The sequence below is a fragment of the Cuculus canorus genome, chromosome 22 (genome assembly GCF_017976375.1).
Source record: "Cuculus canorus isolate bCucCan1 chromosome 22, bCucCan1.pri, whole genome shotgun sequence".
Lineage (NCBI taxonomy): Eukaryota > Metazoa > Chordata > Aves > Cuculiformes > Cuculidae > Cuculus > Cuculus canorus.
The window spans coordinates 6,616,902-6,636,346 of record NC_071422.1 but is presented as its reverse complement, the minus strand read 5'-3'; the positions used below and the strand labels follow the sequence as shown (position 1 = coordinate 6,636,346).

General features: G+C 48.2%; 1 protein-coding gene across 1 annotated transcript in view; it reads right to left on the bottom strand.

Moving 5' to 3' along the window:
• Window positions 1-19,445, bottom strand: part of GRIK3 (glutamate ionotropic receptor kainate type subunit 3) — a 136,881-nt gene that overhangs the window by 5,244 nt on the left and 112,192 nt on the right. Inside the window, exons 12-15 of the mRNA XM_009567817.2 lie at window positions 12,909-13,027; window positions 9,366-9,583; window positions 969-1,191; window positions 480-730 (exon numbers count right to left, since the gene is read on the bottom strand). Coding sequence (XP_009566112.1) covers window positions 480-730; window positions 969-1,191; window positions 9,366-9,583; window positions 12,909-13,027 — 811 coding nt within the window. The remainder of the gene's footprint in view (window positions 1-479; window positions 731-968; window positions 1,192-9,365; window positions 9,584-12,908; window positions 13,028-19,445) is intronic.

Genomic DNA, 19,445 nt, shown 5'->3' with positions numbered 1-19,445 from the left:
ATTCCTCCTCACCCTATCCCTGCCCTCCCTGATCCAGAGCCCCTCCCCAGCTTTCCTGTACTTTATATGTGTATAAATTAAGCCTGGAATATGCAACACGATTGCATGTGTGATAGTGATGAGTGGATGTAACATCTCAGCCTCTCTGGGACCTCTGTGTTTTCACGACTTATGCATTGACGTGTTCAAAATTACCCTATAAATGCTTCGTGGTCTGGTCAGTGCAGCAGCAGTAGATGACCCTGATCAGAGTAGACATGACCTGAAGCTGCTGGAGCAGGACAGAAGCAATGAGCCTTAGGAAATGGTGTGTCAGGTATGCCGCATTTCAGCCCTTGGGCTGTGGGCGCTTGGACCTCCAGGCAGCAGTGGTAGGGCTGAATCCCTCTGCACAGCTGTCTGTCTGTCTCTGGGGTCGGCATGCAAAATCCCCAACGGCTGGAGAAGCGGTGGTGCCAGGAGACTGAGCAAATCATTACCTGCTCCCGCTCCGCTGTTTTGCGCAGCTTGTAGATGAACTCCACCATGGCCACGAAGACGGAGAGCACCAAGCCTGCTGCCAAAACGATGAAAATCCCACCGATGTTTTGGATGCCCAGAGCACTGGCCTCCTTGTTCTCATCCTCAGGGCAGCCGTTCCCTCGCCACCACTTCTCCTTCATTACGTGGAGCTTGTCCTCCTCTTGGAGCTGGAGGATGGCAATGGTGATCTTGTCCCTGTACGGTGACCCTGGGGAAGGGGAATATCATTACACACACAGGGAAAGTAGAACAAGAATCACACAAAGTGGGGGATGTGTCTCTGCTAAGTGGGGCTGTTCAGACCGCTCTTCAACAGGCAAACAGCGTAAGCCTTGGTATTTGGAAATTCACTGTTGGGAGTGGACCATCTTCATCCCATCTGTTGCATTTGTGGTAATTATCTCCTCTCCAGGGCTGCCTACAGAAACCCCACCACTGTCACTTACCCATGGGAGTCCCAATCCCGTAGCCTTTGGAATCGATGAGCCCCCCAATCTGAGTCAGGTTGCAGTTCCTCTGGGTGATATATTCGATGGTGGTTGACTCCATCAGCAGGGCGTAATCGGCTGTGAGGGTGCGCTGGATTCCTTCCTCATTGTTTTTAACAAGCGCTGTGGGTTTGCTGCTCATAAAAGCCCACATCTTTTCAAACGTGGAAATTTTAGATTTCTGGAAAAAGGATAACACCCCCCCCCCCAAATGAGAATTAGTCTTATATTTGCTGAAACCTCACGTCTTTACGGTGAATGGTAATACCAGTTGGAGAACCCGGAGGTTTTAAAAAGATGGGTAGAGATGGTACTCAGAGATAGGGTTTGGTAGTGGAGAGGTACGGTTGAACTCAATGATCTTTTCCAACCGAATGATTCTACAGACTATTAACAATTTGATATTGTCTTAAGTATCTCTCTGCTTTCACTGCCCAACATTGTCTGGCTTCACATGGCCATAACAAGAGACAAAGGTTCCTTTGCTCCAGAGACCTCATCCTATAGGTGGACCCAGGGGCAATGGGTATAAACTGGAGAGGGGCAGATTTAGACTGGACATAAGGAGGAATCTCTTCACCATGAGGGTGGTGAGACACTGGCCCAGGTTGCCCAGGGAAGTTGTGGCTGCCCCATCCCTGGAGGGGTTCCAGGCCAGGTTGGATGGGCCTTGGGCAGCCTGAGCCAGTGGGAGGTGTCCCTGCCCATCCTAGAGGGGCTGGAACTGGATGAACTTTAAGGTCTCTTCCAACCCAAACTGTTCTGTGATTCTATGATTCTATGACCTGAACGTTCACTCCTTTCAGTAAGGTACAGCGAGTCCCTGCCTTGATGCCCTGCAGAACTTGCTGGTGTGACAGGCTATCAGTTTATCTGCTGAGATCTATTAGCTTCCTAGCCGGAGTTTTGTTTATCCTGTAATGTTTCTGCACAATGAGAGAAGACACAGAACATTGCAGAGGACATGTTTTCTCTTTTGCACTCATTCTATTATATTTTTGTCTCTCCTCAAGCATCACATGGAAGTGTGTCTCCTCTGAGATATGTGCAACTGCCAAACAAATTTAATGTATCCACATGCACAGAGGCATAGAAATATTCAAGATGATTGTCTTATGGCTAAGAATAAACGTGGATATTCTTTCACTATCAGCAGGCATTTTGTTAAAAGAGGAGGAACATGTTTTCTAGCTTATTATTCACGTGAATGCTCTTTTCTTCTTCTAGAAAATGTGTTGGGTGGGAAGAAATATGGTTATTTTCTGTCTGTCTGTAACATTTGAAATATACCATATAGACATAAGGAAGAATTTCTTCACGATGAGAGTGGTGAGACACTGGAACAGGTTGCCCAGGGAAGTCGTGGCTGCCCCATCCCTGGAGGGGTTCAAGGCCAGGTTGGATGGGCTTTGGGCAGCCTGAGCCAGTGGGAGGTGTCCCTGCCCATCCCAGGAGGTTGGAACTGGATAATCTTTCAGGTCCCTTCCAACCCAAACTATTCTATGATCTACAACCGCCTTCTGACTTGGCTTTATGTAGGTTGTGACAAAAGACAAAACCGCTTTAGTCAAGAAAGACTCCCCAGGAAAGGCACATCAGCTTGCTCTTGAAGTTCCCGTGGAGGGAAGCAGCTCTCATTAAACCAGCTCTGTACATCCAGTCGAGCTCTGCAAAAGCACTTGGATATTGAGGCTTATGTTCATGCTGCTCCTTTATGTGCCGTTCTTTTTTTTCTGCCCAACTTCTTGTTTTTCCTAGGTCTCTTATTTCATAAGAGGCAGCTTAGTCAGCCAAAACCTTCTCCTCCTCCACAACCCTGCCTCGCAAGAGCCTGAAGCTGCCTGATAAGTTGGAGAGGCTGAGAAGTCTTTGTGCTTTGCCTCCAACGAGGGTGGCTGCTCACCTACCGCTGGGTGAGGATTTGCAGCGGCTGAAGCTGTGCTTTCTGGTTTAGCTGTTGTTTATCTCCACTTCACGTCTCTGCCCTTCCGTAAGAAAGCAGGAGATGGAGCCCAACTGCTGCTATTGCAGCTCCCCCTTTATTTTTTGGATATCACCCTAGAAGTGCTAGCATAGGTTCTTCTGATAAAAACCCTTATAAATAAAAGTAAACTAGCTAAGGAAAAAAAAGTCCTTGTTCTTCTCAGTTATAGCTCATCTTGCTCTAAGCCACCTGATGAACGTGCAGCGCTGGATGCGCCACAGCAAACTTCATTCCAGAGGCAGGATAATCTCCCTCACTTGAAAATCTGGGCCAGTGCCGGTGAGATAGATTTGTGGCATCTAGCAGACCTCAAAGAGCAGCAAGAAATGTAGCCTTCAAAAGGATTATTAAATATCTGCGCATTACAATGGGTAATTGAAATGGAGAGCATACTCTGCTCGCTGATAACGACTTGTTTAACATTTATATAGTTCACATCAGAGGCCTCTGGGTTCACTGGCTCTCCCTTTCTCTCCTTCTCTTCCTGCACTTAATGCTCCTTGGGTGTTGACACAGAGCTCTTAAACAACATCAGTGTTGTCCCAGTTTAAAGCATAGAGCAAAATAAACTGGCAAAAAATCAATAGGCTGCATTTAGTGAAGCTAATAGGACTTGCATGAAGCATTGTAGCTCTTCAGGCGACTTAAATTACATGAGACAGGGCTCTCAGGAAGAGAAAAACCAGTTTTATCTTCTCTTCTCTTCTTAAATCACTGCTTCTGACCAGCTGAAAGGACTTAATTGTGTTTGGAAATGCCAGGAGGAACCTTGGGGGAGCTCTGGCTGCTGGTGCCGGAGGTGAAGACCCAGCAAGCAGGGCTGAGCCCCATAGTTCAGGAGGACTGTCTGTCTCCTTGCAACACAACACTGCTTTTTAGATTGGATATTAGGAAATATTTCTTTACTGGAAGAGTGGTGAAGCCTTGGCAGAGGCAGCCCAGGGCGGTGGGGGAGTCTCCATCCTTGGAGAGGTTCAAAAAACATGTAGACACGGCACTGCAGGACATGGTTTAGTGGCACAGTGGTGCTGGGTTTACGGTTGGACTGGATGAGCTTAGAGTTCTTTTCCAACCTCAATGATTCTGTGATTCTCTTTGTGATGACATCGTCTGCCCCAAAGTTTAAGACCGTGGCAGCTCCTTCATGGGGGGCAGATGAAGCCCTTGGTGTGGGCAGGGCAGCTCAACACACCTCTCTAGCCAAGGCAACCTTAAGCTCTCCCTGAAGTCTAAAACCTGCCACCTCCTCACAGGAGATTTATTTCCTATTAGACTTAGCTAACATGAGATAAGAACTCTTCTTTTTCCAAGTGAAAATTCCCCACCTGTAATTCTCAGCACAGACCAGCAGTTTGATAGACCTGGCTATTTGTTGAAAGTCCAATTTAGAAGCAATTGTCAGTCATTGTGAGAGCAGTCATCGATCAAATATTGCAGGAGTGACCGTGGTGAGGAGCATACAGTGCTCCAGCTCACGCCTCGTTCAACCTTCGCACGGTTTTCTCCTGTTAGGGGGAAAGTTGTTCCTTCTCCTCCCTCTGCTCTCTCAGAATACATCAGCTGTACTGCAAAAGCAGCCATAGGCTCATAGAATCATGGAATGGCTTGGGTTGGGTTGGAAGGGACCTCAAAGCCCATCCAGTTCCACCCCCTGCCATGGGCAGGGACACCTCCCACTGGTTCAGGGGCTCCGAGCCCCATTCAACGTGGCCTGGAACCCCTCCAGGGATGGGGCAGCCACCACTGCTCTGGGCACCCTGGGCCAGGGCCTCCCCACCCTCACAGCAAAACATTTTCCCTGAAGTCTCCTCTCAGTCTCCCCTCTCTGCTGAAAACCGTTCCCCCTTGTCCTATCCCTGCCCTCCCTGACCAAGAACCCCTCCCCGGCTTTCCTGTAGACTCCTTTAAGTCCTGCAAGGTCCCTTATCTATGGGAATTTGGATGATGTTACCATAGGACCTACCATTCCCATAAGCAATTCCTCATTAGGCTTCATAATTTGTTAGCAGTAATTTAGCAGTCAGTAAAGTATGAACATCCGTTGTAGTTGTTTCGCTGGATCTCTGATTTTACTTCGTTAATTTACCTTACTGGGGTCGGTTAGTGGTTTGAAGGGATATTTGCTGTGGCTGGGTGCAAATTTCTTCTCTATGAAATCATCATTTACTTTTATGGGTTGGATAAAAGAAATCTGAGTTGGTGGCAGACGGGGGGACGCTGCCGTGTCCCCGCATCCTGGGTCGGGTCCCCCTCAATGACAGCTTTGCTTTGCTGCCAAAGGTAGATGAAGGGGAACTGCTTGGTTGCTCTGAAGCATTAAGATAAATGGCCTGACACTGGCTTCTTCCTGGCAGAGCAATTCCAGAGTCGTGAACTCTTGAACATGTGAAATGATGGAGATTATTGCTAATAAATAGAGGCGATAACTTAACACTGCCGATCCCTGGAGCTGTGGTTCACTCTGGGGGGGTTCATGGCTCTCTCCTGCTTATACCTCTCCAACTGATTCACGCGAGTGGAGCTTCTCTTTGTTTTGATCGGGTTAAAAACCACCAGAATCCGGTCTGCTGTCCTCTGCATCTTAATCAAACCCTGCGTTAGCGCTAAATGAGATGCATGTATGAAAAGCTGAGTACCGGCCCCTCTGAATGCAGCAATTGCAATGACACCAAGAACGCCTCTAAATTCATTCTTTAGAGTCACAGCTCAGAAGCTGCCTTTAATAACCAATGCTTCAAGAGCACTCACCCAAATAAATTAATGGAATAGTTTAGAGGCGCCACTACAAGGCATCTTGCCAAGGCGTATACGCTTTTTTATCAGTGAAATTGCCAAGAAAGGAACTTTCAGGCTTAAGATTTTCAATTCCAGCCTGTGTGAAAAAATAAATTGATTTTCACCAACTGAAGATACTTACTCTTGAGGATTTAACATTTCTGTACAAGTGAATATATATGTACACACACACACACACTCCACACTGCACATTAAACCCAGCATTTGTTCAGAGAGAAACGGCATCTTTGCAAAATATGAAGGATTTCTGGCGTCATTTCTAATGAACGCTAAATGCTGTCCCTAAATTAATTGATCTGTATTTATTCCTGTAACTCAATCTGCATTGCCAGGGAATAAATAGCTTCTCAAAAGCTCTTTTCATGAAGTTAAAATCTGCCAATGTGGTTGGTAAAACCCTCTCTTTTGCTTCCCATTTGCTGGAACTTCTGTAGTGAAGAACTTCTGAGCTCTGCATGAACCCTTATAAGCCTGACCGTGGGTTAGGGCTTTAGGAACCATCGCAGGGAACAACATGAAGGCGTTCCCCTTCCTTTTCCATCCCATTGCTCATTAAGTGCAGCTCCTGGGCGTTCCCCTTCCTTTTCCATCCCATTGCTCATTAAGTGCAGCTCCTGGGACGGTGTTTTCCTCCTGCAGTTTCTGGTACTGAAAGGGCTCCGGGAAACCTGGGGAAGTGCTTTCAGGAAGGTCTGTTGTGACAGGACAGGGAACAGTGGTTTTATACTAAGGGAGAGGAGATTTAGGCTGGATAAAAGGAAGAGCTGTCTTACACTGTGGGTGGTGAGACACTGGCAGAGGTCGCCCAGGGAGGCAGTGGAGGTCCCATCCCTGGAGGTGTTCAAGGTCAGGTTGGATGGGGCTCGGAGCAACCTGATCTGGTTAAAAGTGCGGGGAGGTTGGACTGTAAAGGTCCTTTCTGGCCCAAAGCAGTCTAAAAAGCAGGACTGCAATCTGACCCAAGTCCTGGTGGACAATCCACAGAACAGGGACGATGGGGGAGGCCAGTCAGGATGCTGCCATCAGCCTTTTGTCCCAGCAGCGACAGTCTGGACGGCAAACTGCCAGAGTGCTTCACCTCCAGAGCTCCAGAAGCTTTCCAAGAGTGGCAGTAACACCACAGCATTCTCTTTCCTGGTAAACCTCTTTTTTAGCAGAGCAGAGGGAGGTGATGTGAAGCCTTGTGCGCTTTGCCTCTACTGCTCAGAGAGGCGCAGGACTTTGGGGTCTTTGAGCTGCATGACCCATGTGAAGGTGGACTCACACCAAAACAACCACAGATTTTGCCCAATCATTTGACAAAGACCTCAGTGAGGGTTGGGAGAAATTCCGATTCTCCTGTATTTCTCTGTACACAAAGGACAAGTGAACACAGCATCCCACACACGCACTCTCACTGCTCCAGTAATCAAAACACTTGTCAGAAGAGACATCCCTGAGAATTCATCACCAAACAACAATAATAATAAAAAGGAAAATACACTGCATCAATAAACCCTGCCAAGTGCCCGTTAGAAGCCTGAAGAATGATCCGATGGATAATGATATGAAACAATAAATATACTGTGTCCTCGATGATGTTTAAAAAAGACAGTTTCCTTTTATTCCCATATAAAACTCTTATTGGAAAGAGTAGTTAAAGCACCACAGTAAAAGTCTATCTTTTCCTGATGGCTGCTCTGGGTTTATATCGCTTTTGGAACGCCAACGCGATGCTTCGGACAATGCCAAAGGCAAAACTGCAGGCACCAGCTCCGCTGCAGAAAGCAAACTAACCAGCAGCAACCTGCTAATGTGTGCGAGCTCTTCATTTCCTAGAATTAAGGAAAAATCAAACCAAACCAAACCCTCCATGGTTCTTTAACAATCTGGCTTGCTGCGTGGAGATTTGGAAAGGACAGGGGCTCCTTAAGCACGTCCTGGCTGAGAAGGGCTGCACAATGCTGCTGTTTCTTGTTATTAAAATTCAGCACATTGTCTTCCTTTAATGAGTCTTGGCAATTAAACTGCTGACGACCTAGTCTAGCTGCCTTTACACCGTGCCTATTCAAATTATTGCAGTAGTCCAGGCACCGCCTGCTTTTTAAAGCATGACCTATGGTTGCCACACTTTGGCCCATATATTTCTTTCTGAATTAGAGTGACCGGAGAGGGGAAAGAACATCGCCCGGCGCTGCTCACAGCCGAGGTGTGGGGAGGCAGCGGAAGGCTGGGACCTGCCAGAACGCCTGTTGCCTTGCTGTTGCTGACAAAGCACCCAGATAAAGCATCGGTAGCTGCACCGGTGTCAGGCAGGACCCAGAGCTCCAACTGGTCCTCCCTGCAGCACCCACATAGGTAACTCCAAACCATCTCCTGAAAGATGGCTTTTTGAGTTCATGGTTGAATTGAAATTCTTCTCCAAGCCAAGGTGATCATTCCTTAGATTAATCATCCCTCGTTTCTATTCCTTTGTTCTCTCACTCAGTTTTTTAAGGGTGTTTTTACAGGCCAGCTGGGGTTTTAAAGGTCTTTTAAAGGCTCTCAGTTTCTCTCCATTGTTGAGGCATCAGTGAAATATGAATGTTCTCAGCACCCTCTCCTGCAACGTGGGCTAACTTCTGAAATTAATTATGCTTTAAAGAGAAGAAAGTAAAGTAATTTGGTTCTGATGCATTGGCGGTGTTACCCTGCACTGGGTTTCAGAGGTTAATAGAAGTTGACTACATTAATGTGAATACCTGAAGGGCAAGACAGATATTTCAGCTGTAAAAAATACTGGTCAGGGAGGGCACTTTGCAACATCTGTCCAGTTTTAGGTTTCTTTTGTTCTCTTCTCTGTCCCTGAAGCCTTGAGGGCTCTGGGGAGCTGTTCTAGCAGAGACGAGGGAGGAGTTGCAGTGAGTGAGATGTGAAAATAGGGAAGATAGTTTAGGGGATGTAAGATTTTTCTGTGGACCTTTAATATAAAATCATACAATCATGGCATGGTTTGGTTCAGAAGGGACCTCAAAGCCCATCCAATTTCAACCCCCTGCCATGGGCAGGGACACTTCCCACTGGATCAGGGGCTCCAAGCCCCATCCAACTTGGCCTGGAACCCCTCCAGGGATGGGGCAGCCACCACTGCTCTGGGCAACCTGTTCCAGGGTCTCCCCACCCTCACAGGAGAACATTTCTCCCTAAGATCTCATCTCAATCTCCCCTCTTTCAGCTGAAAAACCGTTCCCCCTCATCCTATCCCTGCGTTCCCTAAAGTGATATAAGATACATCTGTCCTGTTGCGCCAAATATGTGCTTCATTATAGGGTGAGCCAATATTGGGTACAGTCTCCAAAGCCGTAAAATCAGTATAATTTTCTAGTTGTGACTTCAACTAGAAATGGGAACAGGGGGATTTAGCCATGATGTGACTCTAGGTAAACCAAACTATCAGTGTCTTGACAAGGATGTGAGACTGAAAGAACCTATTTATAAGGAGAAGTAGTGGTGGCTTAGGAGGCTTTTTGTCTTTGGTTGGTTGTTCCCATACCCGTTGGCCTGAGAACATCCCATCTCTGCCTTCTGGATGGCAGAAAGCCTTTGCCTGGTCTCACCTTGAAGAAGGTCATAGTAGCTCCATCCTTCACTGCTCCGTACTCTATTTTCGTCTGCTTTGCCAAGTCATCTGCTGAGTCGATGGGAGATTCCATCCTCTCCACCGTCAGGAAGGCGGCAAGGTTGGCCGTGTAGGACGAGATGATAATTAGGGTGAAGAACCACCATATGCCACCAATGATCCGTGTAGACAGTGCTTTGGGCATCAGCTCAGAGCCTGGGGTGGGAAAGGGGGAAGAAGAAGGAGGGAAGAGGAAACAAAGAGAGAGAAAGGGCCTATTTTATCCATCCATCCATTATATATATATATAAAGGATTAAGTTTCACTGTCAAAACTGTAACAGCTATACAATTAATGCCAACTGGATTTGAGGCAAATTATCCAGACATCTTGCGTGCAAGAAAATCGGTGGGTTTTTTTGTAGCATTTGCAGATCCCCCCCTCTCCCTTTATTGCTGACCTCGGGTACAGTGCACAATTTACAGGAAACACTCAAACTGGAGTAATTAACTGGGCTGCTTTGATGAGATTTAAATAGCAAAGCCATTTATGAACTTTTATGAGTGTTTTGTTCTGCCGTTTAAAAAGTGCTTTGCTTTTATACGACTTTCCTTTTCAAAGGACTCACTCGAGGGAGTGTGTTCAAATACACAAGGCTTAAAAAAAATCAAACAGCAAGAGAGAGGAACTATCAGGGTCCAGTACTTTGAATACCAGTTAGAAGCAGGGAAGCAGGAGATGTTACAGCATAAAAGGTGTAACAGGTCTGCAATGGCTTTTATTGAGCAGATATGAAGGAGTAAATGGGTTGTGCTATTTTTGTAATCACCCAAGACACCTTTTAAAGCCGGGAACGAGCTTTGGGTTTGAAACAGCTGCGTTCAGAGGATCTATCCAGCCTGAAATCTGCAACAAAGATTAGGGTTTACAAAGCAATTTTAAGCAGTGTGGCATCAAAGCGTAGCATGAAGTGTAACTTTTCTCCTATTTTGAGTGCAGCAAGAAGGCACCAGGCAGCAGAGGAACCTTGAATATCGAGGGGTGCTTCGGATCTTCTCAAGATCCCGCTTCTTTCCCGTTCCAGCTCTTGCCCTTTGATGCATTGGAAGGCGTGACATCAGTCCAGCTTTGATATATTTTTCTTCTTAGATGCAGTATAGAGTTAAAAAGAATGGAGCTCTTTTCATTTATCAACATCTGATAAGAGGATGATTCATCCTGCTAAATCCTCTTGCTGGGAACTGTCAGTGTCCATCAGGGCAGCCGAGAGCTGGGAGGAATCTCTACGGCACGCTGCAGCAGTGGGAGCAGGAGGAGCACGGAGCAGTAGCACCGTGCGTGCCACCAAGCTGATGATGTGGCTCTTTTGCTCTCTGGGTATAACTCTTGATACACGCTAAATTAAAGCGTGACAAATGTTTGACGTTTTCCACTTCTTTCTATTCCTGGGTTTTCTGCAATTAGATCACAGCTGAATTTCATTCCTTATTCAGAGCTGCTCACAAGCTCCCCCTTTGCTGTCTCCCGAGCAGATTTACTCTATTCATTCCCTCTCTCTATATTCCATTTGCTCTGTTCCATCCATGTATAGGGATGTAATCCTATCCATAGCCCATTTCTAAGGCCCCTGTCACTGGTATTTTACACCGATTAACACTGAAACTGTTCAGTCTCGCAGGCAGTGGCTGCCAGGCAGAGCAGCCAGGAGGAGCTCCTCACCATCCTCTTTGCCCCAGAAGGCTTTGCCCTGCGCTAAAGGAATTTTCAGGCCATTTCACAATGTGCAGAATGACCAGATGAGGATAAAAATGGAGACAGACCAGAAGGAAAGATGCCTTGTCTTCTGGAAAAGTCAATCTAAGAGCGAACCAGGATAGATATCCTGAAATTAAACAAAATTGCTGGAATGAACAGAGTAAGAATACACAAAACCTGTGGGATGCTGCTGAGTTTGGTGAGTTAGAGGGAGACTGAGGCAGCGTTCATCCTCGGGGCGTGCTGGGTGGGTGCTCCCGTGTGAACACGCCCCTGCACCATCATCTGGCTGCGTGCTTCCAGATGGCACACTCAGAGCTGCTCCTTCTGACACCTGCCAGAGCGTGCACGCTTCGTTAATGGTAATTATTGTTATGCAGTGGCACGTGCGTGCCAGCAGCCAGCTGCAGCTCACGGGGCTCTGCCTTGTGGGACAAGTGATGGATCTGTCCCTGGAGCCACAGGGTGAGGGACTGGGACAGGGGCTTCGATTGGCAGAAGGTAGAAAGTATAAATAGAGGCAGGTCCTAAAAAAAACCAAAATGGAAAAGCTCTGGTCTGCTCAGGCACAGAGTGGATCAGATGGCTTTCCTGGCATAAAATCCCTGGCTCAGTTCCTGGGGCGCCCCAGACAGGGCTCAGCCCTGGCACGTGGCCCCTCCATCTCTGCATCCCCCTGCGCACTGGGTGCCTGCGCGGAGATGAAGTTCAAAGTGAGTGAATAACAACAAACGCAGTTGCCAAGAGCTCCTGAACTGCAGATCACAGCCAGTTCCCCTGATGAAGTGGTTGTCTCATTAGCCCTTTGCTGGCCTTGGCCCCAGCCAGAGGCTGCCTGCCATGATGGACCTCTCCGGGGAGCACCTCCTTTGGGCACTGTCGGGCTGTATGGACCATCTCCATCAGGAGCAGGGGCAGCTCCTTGGGGAGCAGCTCCTTTGGGCGCTGTGGGGCTGTATGGACCATCTCCATCGGGAGCAGAAGCAGCTCCTTGGGGAATGGATCCCTTAGGCACTGTGGGGCTGTATGGACCATCTCCATTGGGAGCAGAAGCAGCTCCTTAGGGAATGGATCCCTTAGGCACTGTGGGGCTGTATGGACCATCTCCATCGGGAGCAGAGGCAGCTCCTTGGGGAATGGATCCCTTAGGCACTGTGGGGCTGTATGGACCATCTCTGTTAGGAGCAGAAACAGCTGCCTGGGGGAGCAGCTCCTTTGGGTGCTGTGGGGCTCTATGGACCATCTCCATCGGGAGCAGCTCCTTTGGGTGCTGTGGGGCTGTATGGACCATCTCCATCGGGAGCAGCTCCTTTGGGTGCTGTGGGGCTGTACAGCCCGTCTCCTTCGGGAGCAGAAGCATCTCTCTTAGGCTCTGTAGGGCCATATGGCACATCTCCGTTGAGACCAGCAGGCATCTCCCCAGGGAGCGGCTCCCTTGGATACTGCAAGCTTTATGGCACATCTCCAGCAGGAGAACCAAGCAGCTCCCTAGGGAGCAGCTCCCTTGGGTGCTGCAGGACCATACAGCCTCTCTCCATTGGGAGCAGCAGGCACTGAACGCTTCCCAGCGCAGCGGGTTCCACGAGGTGCCGGAGGAGAACTGCCTCCCCTCTCCCTCACCGCCTTTAAGCCAGGAGCCGGTGCTGACGAGCGCTTCTGTGCCCATGCAAATCTTCTCTCTTGTTCCCGTCACAAGCAAAATGCATTTTACATTTTAAAAGCCACAGCGAAGGTCTGTGCTGGAGAACCTGTGGGAGTGTAGGTGGGTGAGGAGGCAATGCCGTACCTTGCTGCATCAGCGCTCCCATCCCAAACCAGAAGCTGTTGAATAGGGTGAAGTTGTTCTCCACGATATCCGATCCGGGGTTGCAGGGATGAGCATCGTACCATTCGTATGGGCTGAACCTACAGTGGCACAGGGAAAGCAAGAGCTCATTAGTTGGGTTGTGGCATGGCAAGACCCTAAAACAGTCGGAAAAAAAAGAGCCGTAATATATCTCATGCTGCTGTGCAGGGTCCACCACCCCTTTCAGTCGTATGGGGCTGAAAGGGGCTGAAAGACAGATTCAGCCAAGGTTTTTAGATGTGACCAGCATGGCTGTAAGCCCCATGTCCTGCATTGCAGTCAGCAAGGAAACTTGGGAAGCCAGGTCCTTCTTGAGGTATCTCAGGTTGCTTCCCCAAAGCCTTTGGTCACTTTGACCATCTTTGCAACATTCCATCATACAACAGCAACCGGAGCGCATGGCTATGGGATGGGGTGCAGACACGCAAACTCTTTTATGTACCAGTTCCAAAATGTGGGGAAAACCCAGCATTTCTGGATCGACTGAGAGATGCCACGGTGGTTCTGCAGCGGTAGATGAGACAATCCATGGTGTTTCAGGGGTCTCTCCTGCTAGTGCACATGGGAATCGGGATGGGATTTAGCTAAGTGAGAAGCAGAACTTCCCTCCATCCTGACAAGCAGGAATTCTGCCTGGTCTGGGCACCAGCACAACAGTGGAAACTGGTGTTGGTTTGGTGTGGACTGCTGTGATGCTTGGCCTCGTTGCAGGTGGTAGGAGAACATATATTCCACGTGGGACCGTATTTCCAAGGACAGACCTGTAGTTCTCGGGCAAAACTGAGGATATTTTCTATGATCATCTCTCTGCAAGTCCTGCCTGGGGTTGGTAGGCTGTGAATGTAGCTGTTTTAGCCAGGATCTGAGGAGGATGCTCGACAGGAGAGGCATTAATATTTTTAGAGCGGTTTATTTACATTTTCTAAGAGTCCCAAATTTTGGAGAGATTAAATTAAAAACATAATTGGTATAATTGCTTTTGAACCAGGCATTAATTATCATCTCCGCTTCCTTCTGAAATCCCTGTAGCTTCACAGCAGCCCTTTCTCCAAGCCCAGCCCACAGTTTGTATTAGGAGATTCTTCTCCCTGTAATTCTCTGGCAGGTGCGATGCCACCCGAGGAGATGTCTTGGTGCTTCATTTCCAACAGTTGGATGTGGGGATGAGAGTTGGAGAAAGGAGCCACAGCTCTTTCCTGGCTGCCCCTCAGCACAAAACGCTCCCCCAGGCAAACAGCTACCCTCAACTCCGCTCTGAGTGGCGCTCCCTTTGGACCTCCACGTCTGGGAACGTTCCACAAGCACAGAGCGTGGTCCCTGGCTACACAAAGCAGAGGATGGTGTCTGTGGGGAAGAGTCCATCGCAGGGGAAGGGCTGGGTGCATCACACAGGACTTGTGGGTTTAGATAAGTTCATCCTGGGTACATCCGTCCTGCTTTCTGCTTGTATTCTCCGTATGCAAGACACAGGATAACAACCTCTCCTCCTTCCTCTTCTATCTTGCCTTTCTTGGACCCACTCTGGGCTGCAGAGTGTGGACCCAGGGGCTTCGCTGAGACTGCACCCTGACAATCCTTCTCCTTTGTCTGGATAACGAACGGCTGGGCTGTCCTCACTGCCCACCTCTCACTGCCTTTTGAACTAAGAGAAAATCAGAAAGGAAAACAAGAATCGGGCGGAATTCAGACCTTGCTTCACATGCTGCCTATTCCTTTAAACCTCCTGTACATATGCCAGAAACGAAAAGGACGGTGCTTAAGCTCTTTCTGTTGAATAAAACCACCGTTCAAGAATTAAATAAAAGCTTCTTTGGGCTGCCAGTGAGAGAATACGGAATGGAAAGGGAAAGGGTAAGATCAAATGAGCCTGACGAGATCACAGAATCACCACCACCACCAGAATCATCAGGTTGGAAAGGACCCACTGGATCATCGAGTCCAACCATACACAGTGAAGAACTTCAAGGTCTTTGAGTGAAAACTTACTGGTGCTGCTCATACGACAGGGAAATATTGAGTAAACTGCAAAGCAGCAGCAGAGTCTTCAGAGCTTGAAAAACGAGGTGGACCATTAGTGGAGAGAAGGGGTAATGTAGGAAGAAGTGAGCCGAGAGCGTTGACCCCATGGAGCTGGAGCCACAAGACATGGGAGCTGCTTGCGATTGGCTGTGGGCTGGAATCCCTCTCTCTTAGGTGGAGAAACACCGCATCCAAAACTATGAGTATTTTCTTATCTCTTCTTTTTGGCAGGGAAGCAGGGGAAAAAGATCTAACACAAAATACTTCTGAGTCTAAATTGCATCTCTAGAGGAATGTCTTATGGATGGCCCAGTCCTCACTGCAATTAAGATGGATATTAAACCCACTCACCCCGTGATGCACCCGAAGGTGATTAGCTGTAATTTGGAAGCCGTGTGAGTCTGAGGAGGGCTGACGATTTGGCTCAGCCAACAGCACAGTCCCCTCACAGCCTCACACCAGAGGCATTGGGCAAATTACCCCCACAAAGCCTTACAAACTGCCTGAGGCTACGGCTCTCTGGGATCCGGAGCAGAGGCTCCATCAGTAACCAAGAAAGACTGATTAAAAGGGGAGATGGATCAAATACATCCTTTTCCTGCCTCTGAAGAGTCTCTAAGTTGGTTTTAAGTGGCATTGACCTATGGTTATAGCATCAGCAGAGGACTCTGGTGCCTAGTTCAGGAGACTCATGTCTCTGAATTAAGGCTTTGCTGTTTTGAGTGTGGTTTTCCGACGAGGATTGAATTTTAGAGGCCTCACTGGGGTCAAAAGCAGATATTGTTTCCATTACTTCTGAATGCAGTAAATACTTTCCCCATGAAATCTCTTGCTTTCTATCTCTATGTGTTAAGAGATCATTACTGCAGAACCTTAATTACACAGAATACTTGGTGTTCTTTGAAGGTATAGGAAGACAGAAGAAATGCCAGGAGCGAAAAATGAAAAAGAAGCAATTGCGGTAGTTTATAGCTTCAATTTCCGACAAAAAATAGCCTGATAGGGAAAAAGCCTGTTGTATTACATCATAAATGCTATGATGTGGAGGGATTATGAGGCTCATTTCAGGTCATTTCAGAACAAATATAAGGTGTTTGGGTGAAAGTGGTGTCTGGGTTAGCTCAGATCCCTAGTTCTCCATGTCCTTCTTATGTTGAGGATTCCAAAGGTGGATGGAGTATTACGTCCAATCCTGGAATCCTCAACATCAGAAGGAGATGGAGCTGTTGGAATGGGTCCAGTGGAGGCTACAAAGATGATGGGAGGGCTGGAGCACCTCCCATCCGAGGACAGGCTGAGAGAGTTGGGGTTGTTCAGTCTGGAGAAGAGAAGGCTCCAAGGAGACCTTATAGCGACCTTCCAGTACCTGAAGGGGCTCCAGGAAAGCTGGAGAGGGGCTGTTCACCAAGGTTTGTGGGGAAAGGATGAGGGGAATGGGTATAAACTGGAGAGGGGCAGATTTAGATTGGACATAAGGAAGAATTTCTTCACAATGAAAGAGGTGAGGCCCTGGAACACGTTGCCCAGGGAAGCTGTGGCTGCCCCATCCCTGGAGGGGTTCCAGGTCAGGTTGGATGGGCCTTGGGCAGCCTGAGCCAGTGGGAAGAGAGCATCTACAATTCACTGTTTGTATAAAGTGGAGTCAAAGATATTTCCCCATCGGGACCTGTCCTAGCGTTGCCTTCAACCTTTCCTCAGTATTTGCTGCAATGAGTTTTACGTGCACATAATTTGCTTTGAAAGTGGACAATTTGGGCTGGATTTGACCATTATATGAGTTGGGCAAAATAAGCTCATAAATGTCAAATTGCATTGGAATTGTCATTCCGTGCTGCACAAGCAGTCTAATGCTTTATGGCATTAAAGCCACAGACGTTACGGCAGCAGAGCCCATCTAGCTATGTTCTGCATGGCTAACAGAGACATAAAGTGAAGGAGTTCTATCAGTCATCGCAATATTTTTCCTTTTAGTAATTACCTTGGGTTTATTTTCCCAGATGAGTATCTTTTCCTGCTGAGAGTGTCTGGTTCTCCTCTCTCTGCCACAAAACAAAACTGCTGAAGACCTCATCCTGCCCCACTAGAGTTGCCGATGGTCTCCCCAGGGGCTTCAGCTGGGGCAGGACAAAGCCATTAACGGTGTTTTGCCCAGTTGTCCTGCATTTTTGCGCAGGTTGCGCAGCAGAGTTGTGGTTGCCCTGTCCTTGGAGGTGTTCAAGGCCAGGTTGGATGGGGCTTGGAGCCCCTGGTCTAGTGGTAGGTGTCCCTGCCTAGCTTCTGTAGGACCTCAGGGAAGCTCTAGGAAGCCCAAGATGTGGCTATATGATAGAGATGGATTGCAAAGACTGAACGATTGGAGCTAAAATCTTGAAGACGGAGGGCCTTCTGTGTTCTCTAAGAGTGAAGCGCAACCCCTCCAGCTCTGCACCTCTGCAGAGGAAGGATCAGGCGATGAATCTGCTTTATCATCCCAGATGGTTCGGAGCACTAATGCTGTCTGCTAAGCTGAGTTTACTTTGACAACTGCTGTTACGTGTAATTAGGATATTACATAGTGAACTCGAGAAATCATCTCTAAATGCCTCCATGGACCTGAGGGATGCTGAAAATTGCAGATTTGTTGTAACAGGAGGGTTAATGGATTCTGGTTGCTGTGGTTTCGTATTTAATCTCGACTTTGACTGTCTGATTGATGGCAGTGGATTGGATAGAAGCTCCTGTCTCAAGGATGCTCGGAGGAAAGTACAGCCCAGCAGCCCTTGGGGTCTGCCCAGAGGGGCTCTGAGGGCAGAAGGGAGGTTTCTCGGGGTGTCTCTGGCATAATTTCAGCTGGAAGAACTGAGAAACAAGTGTCTGACTGCAGATTGTGCTTAGGAAACTTCCCTGGGATGGGTGTTTGTGGTTTAAGTGTCCAGCGAGGGCTGTGGGCCAGGGAGGGCACTGCTCCGTTTTAGCTTAAAAAGGTGGAATCACGTATTGAGAGCAACCCTGGACTGCACGCCTCATCAAAGCCTCTGCGTCTCATCAAAGCCTCTGTGAAATTAATAACATATGCAAATGCATGCAAATTCCACTGCCTTTAAATATAGAGTTTTTAAACATGCTAATTAGATGCATATTAATTTTGTCAACAGACACATTGTGTGATCCATAGCAACGAGTTCTCTATTCTTTTGATATAGGGAAGGGTTTGTGGGAGCTTTGCTGGTGAAAGGATCAGAGACAGGAGCTGAAAATGGTGTGGGACGTGGGAGCTTTGTGTCCGGGGCTCGGTTGGGCTTCTCCTTGTGTGAGAAGTGACCACATAGGAGCACGAATGGTGAATGACACCAAGCAGGAAAATTGCCCTTCATTATAGCAGGAAGGTGCTCATGAAATGGAAAGGCAACAACACTTCTAAAGTCATAATATAAAGTGCATTTTCAAATCCTTTTGTACTGGGACTCTGCTAAATCCGCGGAACCGCCTGCCCTGATATGGCAAAAGGAGCTTACAGGTTTATGTTAATAAAGCAAACAAACACAAGCACATTTAGCATAGTAAAGCAGTACAAAAGCTGTAACGCGGGCTCTAGCTAGAGAAGAAGGAAACAAATTTCCCCCGTGGATCTCCGATTCCTCTATGGGGTTTACATCACCTCTACAGCCACTCTGGTCCAGGATGGAAAGAGAGCAGAGCAGTGGTGAGCAACCCCACGCCAAGAGACAGCAAATTGGACACGAGCAGCGCCCTGGCAGCCAAGAGGGTGACCAAGTCTTGGGGTGCATCCAGCATGGCATTGCCAGCCGGGCGAGGGAGAGGGTTGTCCTGCTCTGCTCCACACTGGGGAGGCCCCAACTCAGTAGTGGGTGAAGTTTGGGGCATCGCATGATAAAAAAGATCTAAAGCTACTGGAGAGCGTCCAGAAGAGGGCACAGGTTTGGTGAAGGGTTTGGAGAGGAACTCATATGAGAAGCAGCTAAAGTCACTGGGTCTGTTCAGCCTGGAGAAGAGGAGACTGAGGAGAGACCTCATTGTGGTCTGCACAAGGGGAGGAGGAGGAGCAGGCGCTGAGCTCTTTTCTCTGGTGACCAATGATAGGACCAGAGGGAGTGGCAGGAAGATGTCAGGGGAGGGTTAGGTTGGACATGAGGAAAAGGTTCTTCCCCCAGAGGGTGGTGGAGCACTGGCACAGCTCCCCAGGAAAGCAGTCACAGCACAAAGCCTGACAATACTCAGAAGCATTTGGCCAATGCCCTCAGACACACAGTGTGAATGTTGGGGTTGTCCTGTGCAAGGACATGAGTTGGACTCGCTGATCCTTGAGAGTCCCTTCCAACTCAGGACATCCTATGATTCATTAATGACCCAGATTTCATGCTGCAGCTCCCCCTGGGTGGTTGGATCCCTGTTACAAATGAGGCAGCAAAATGAACCTGAGCATGGGGAGGGCGTCTTGGCGCCTGGCAGCAGCTATGG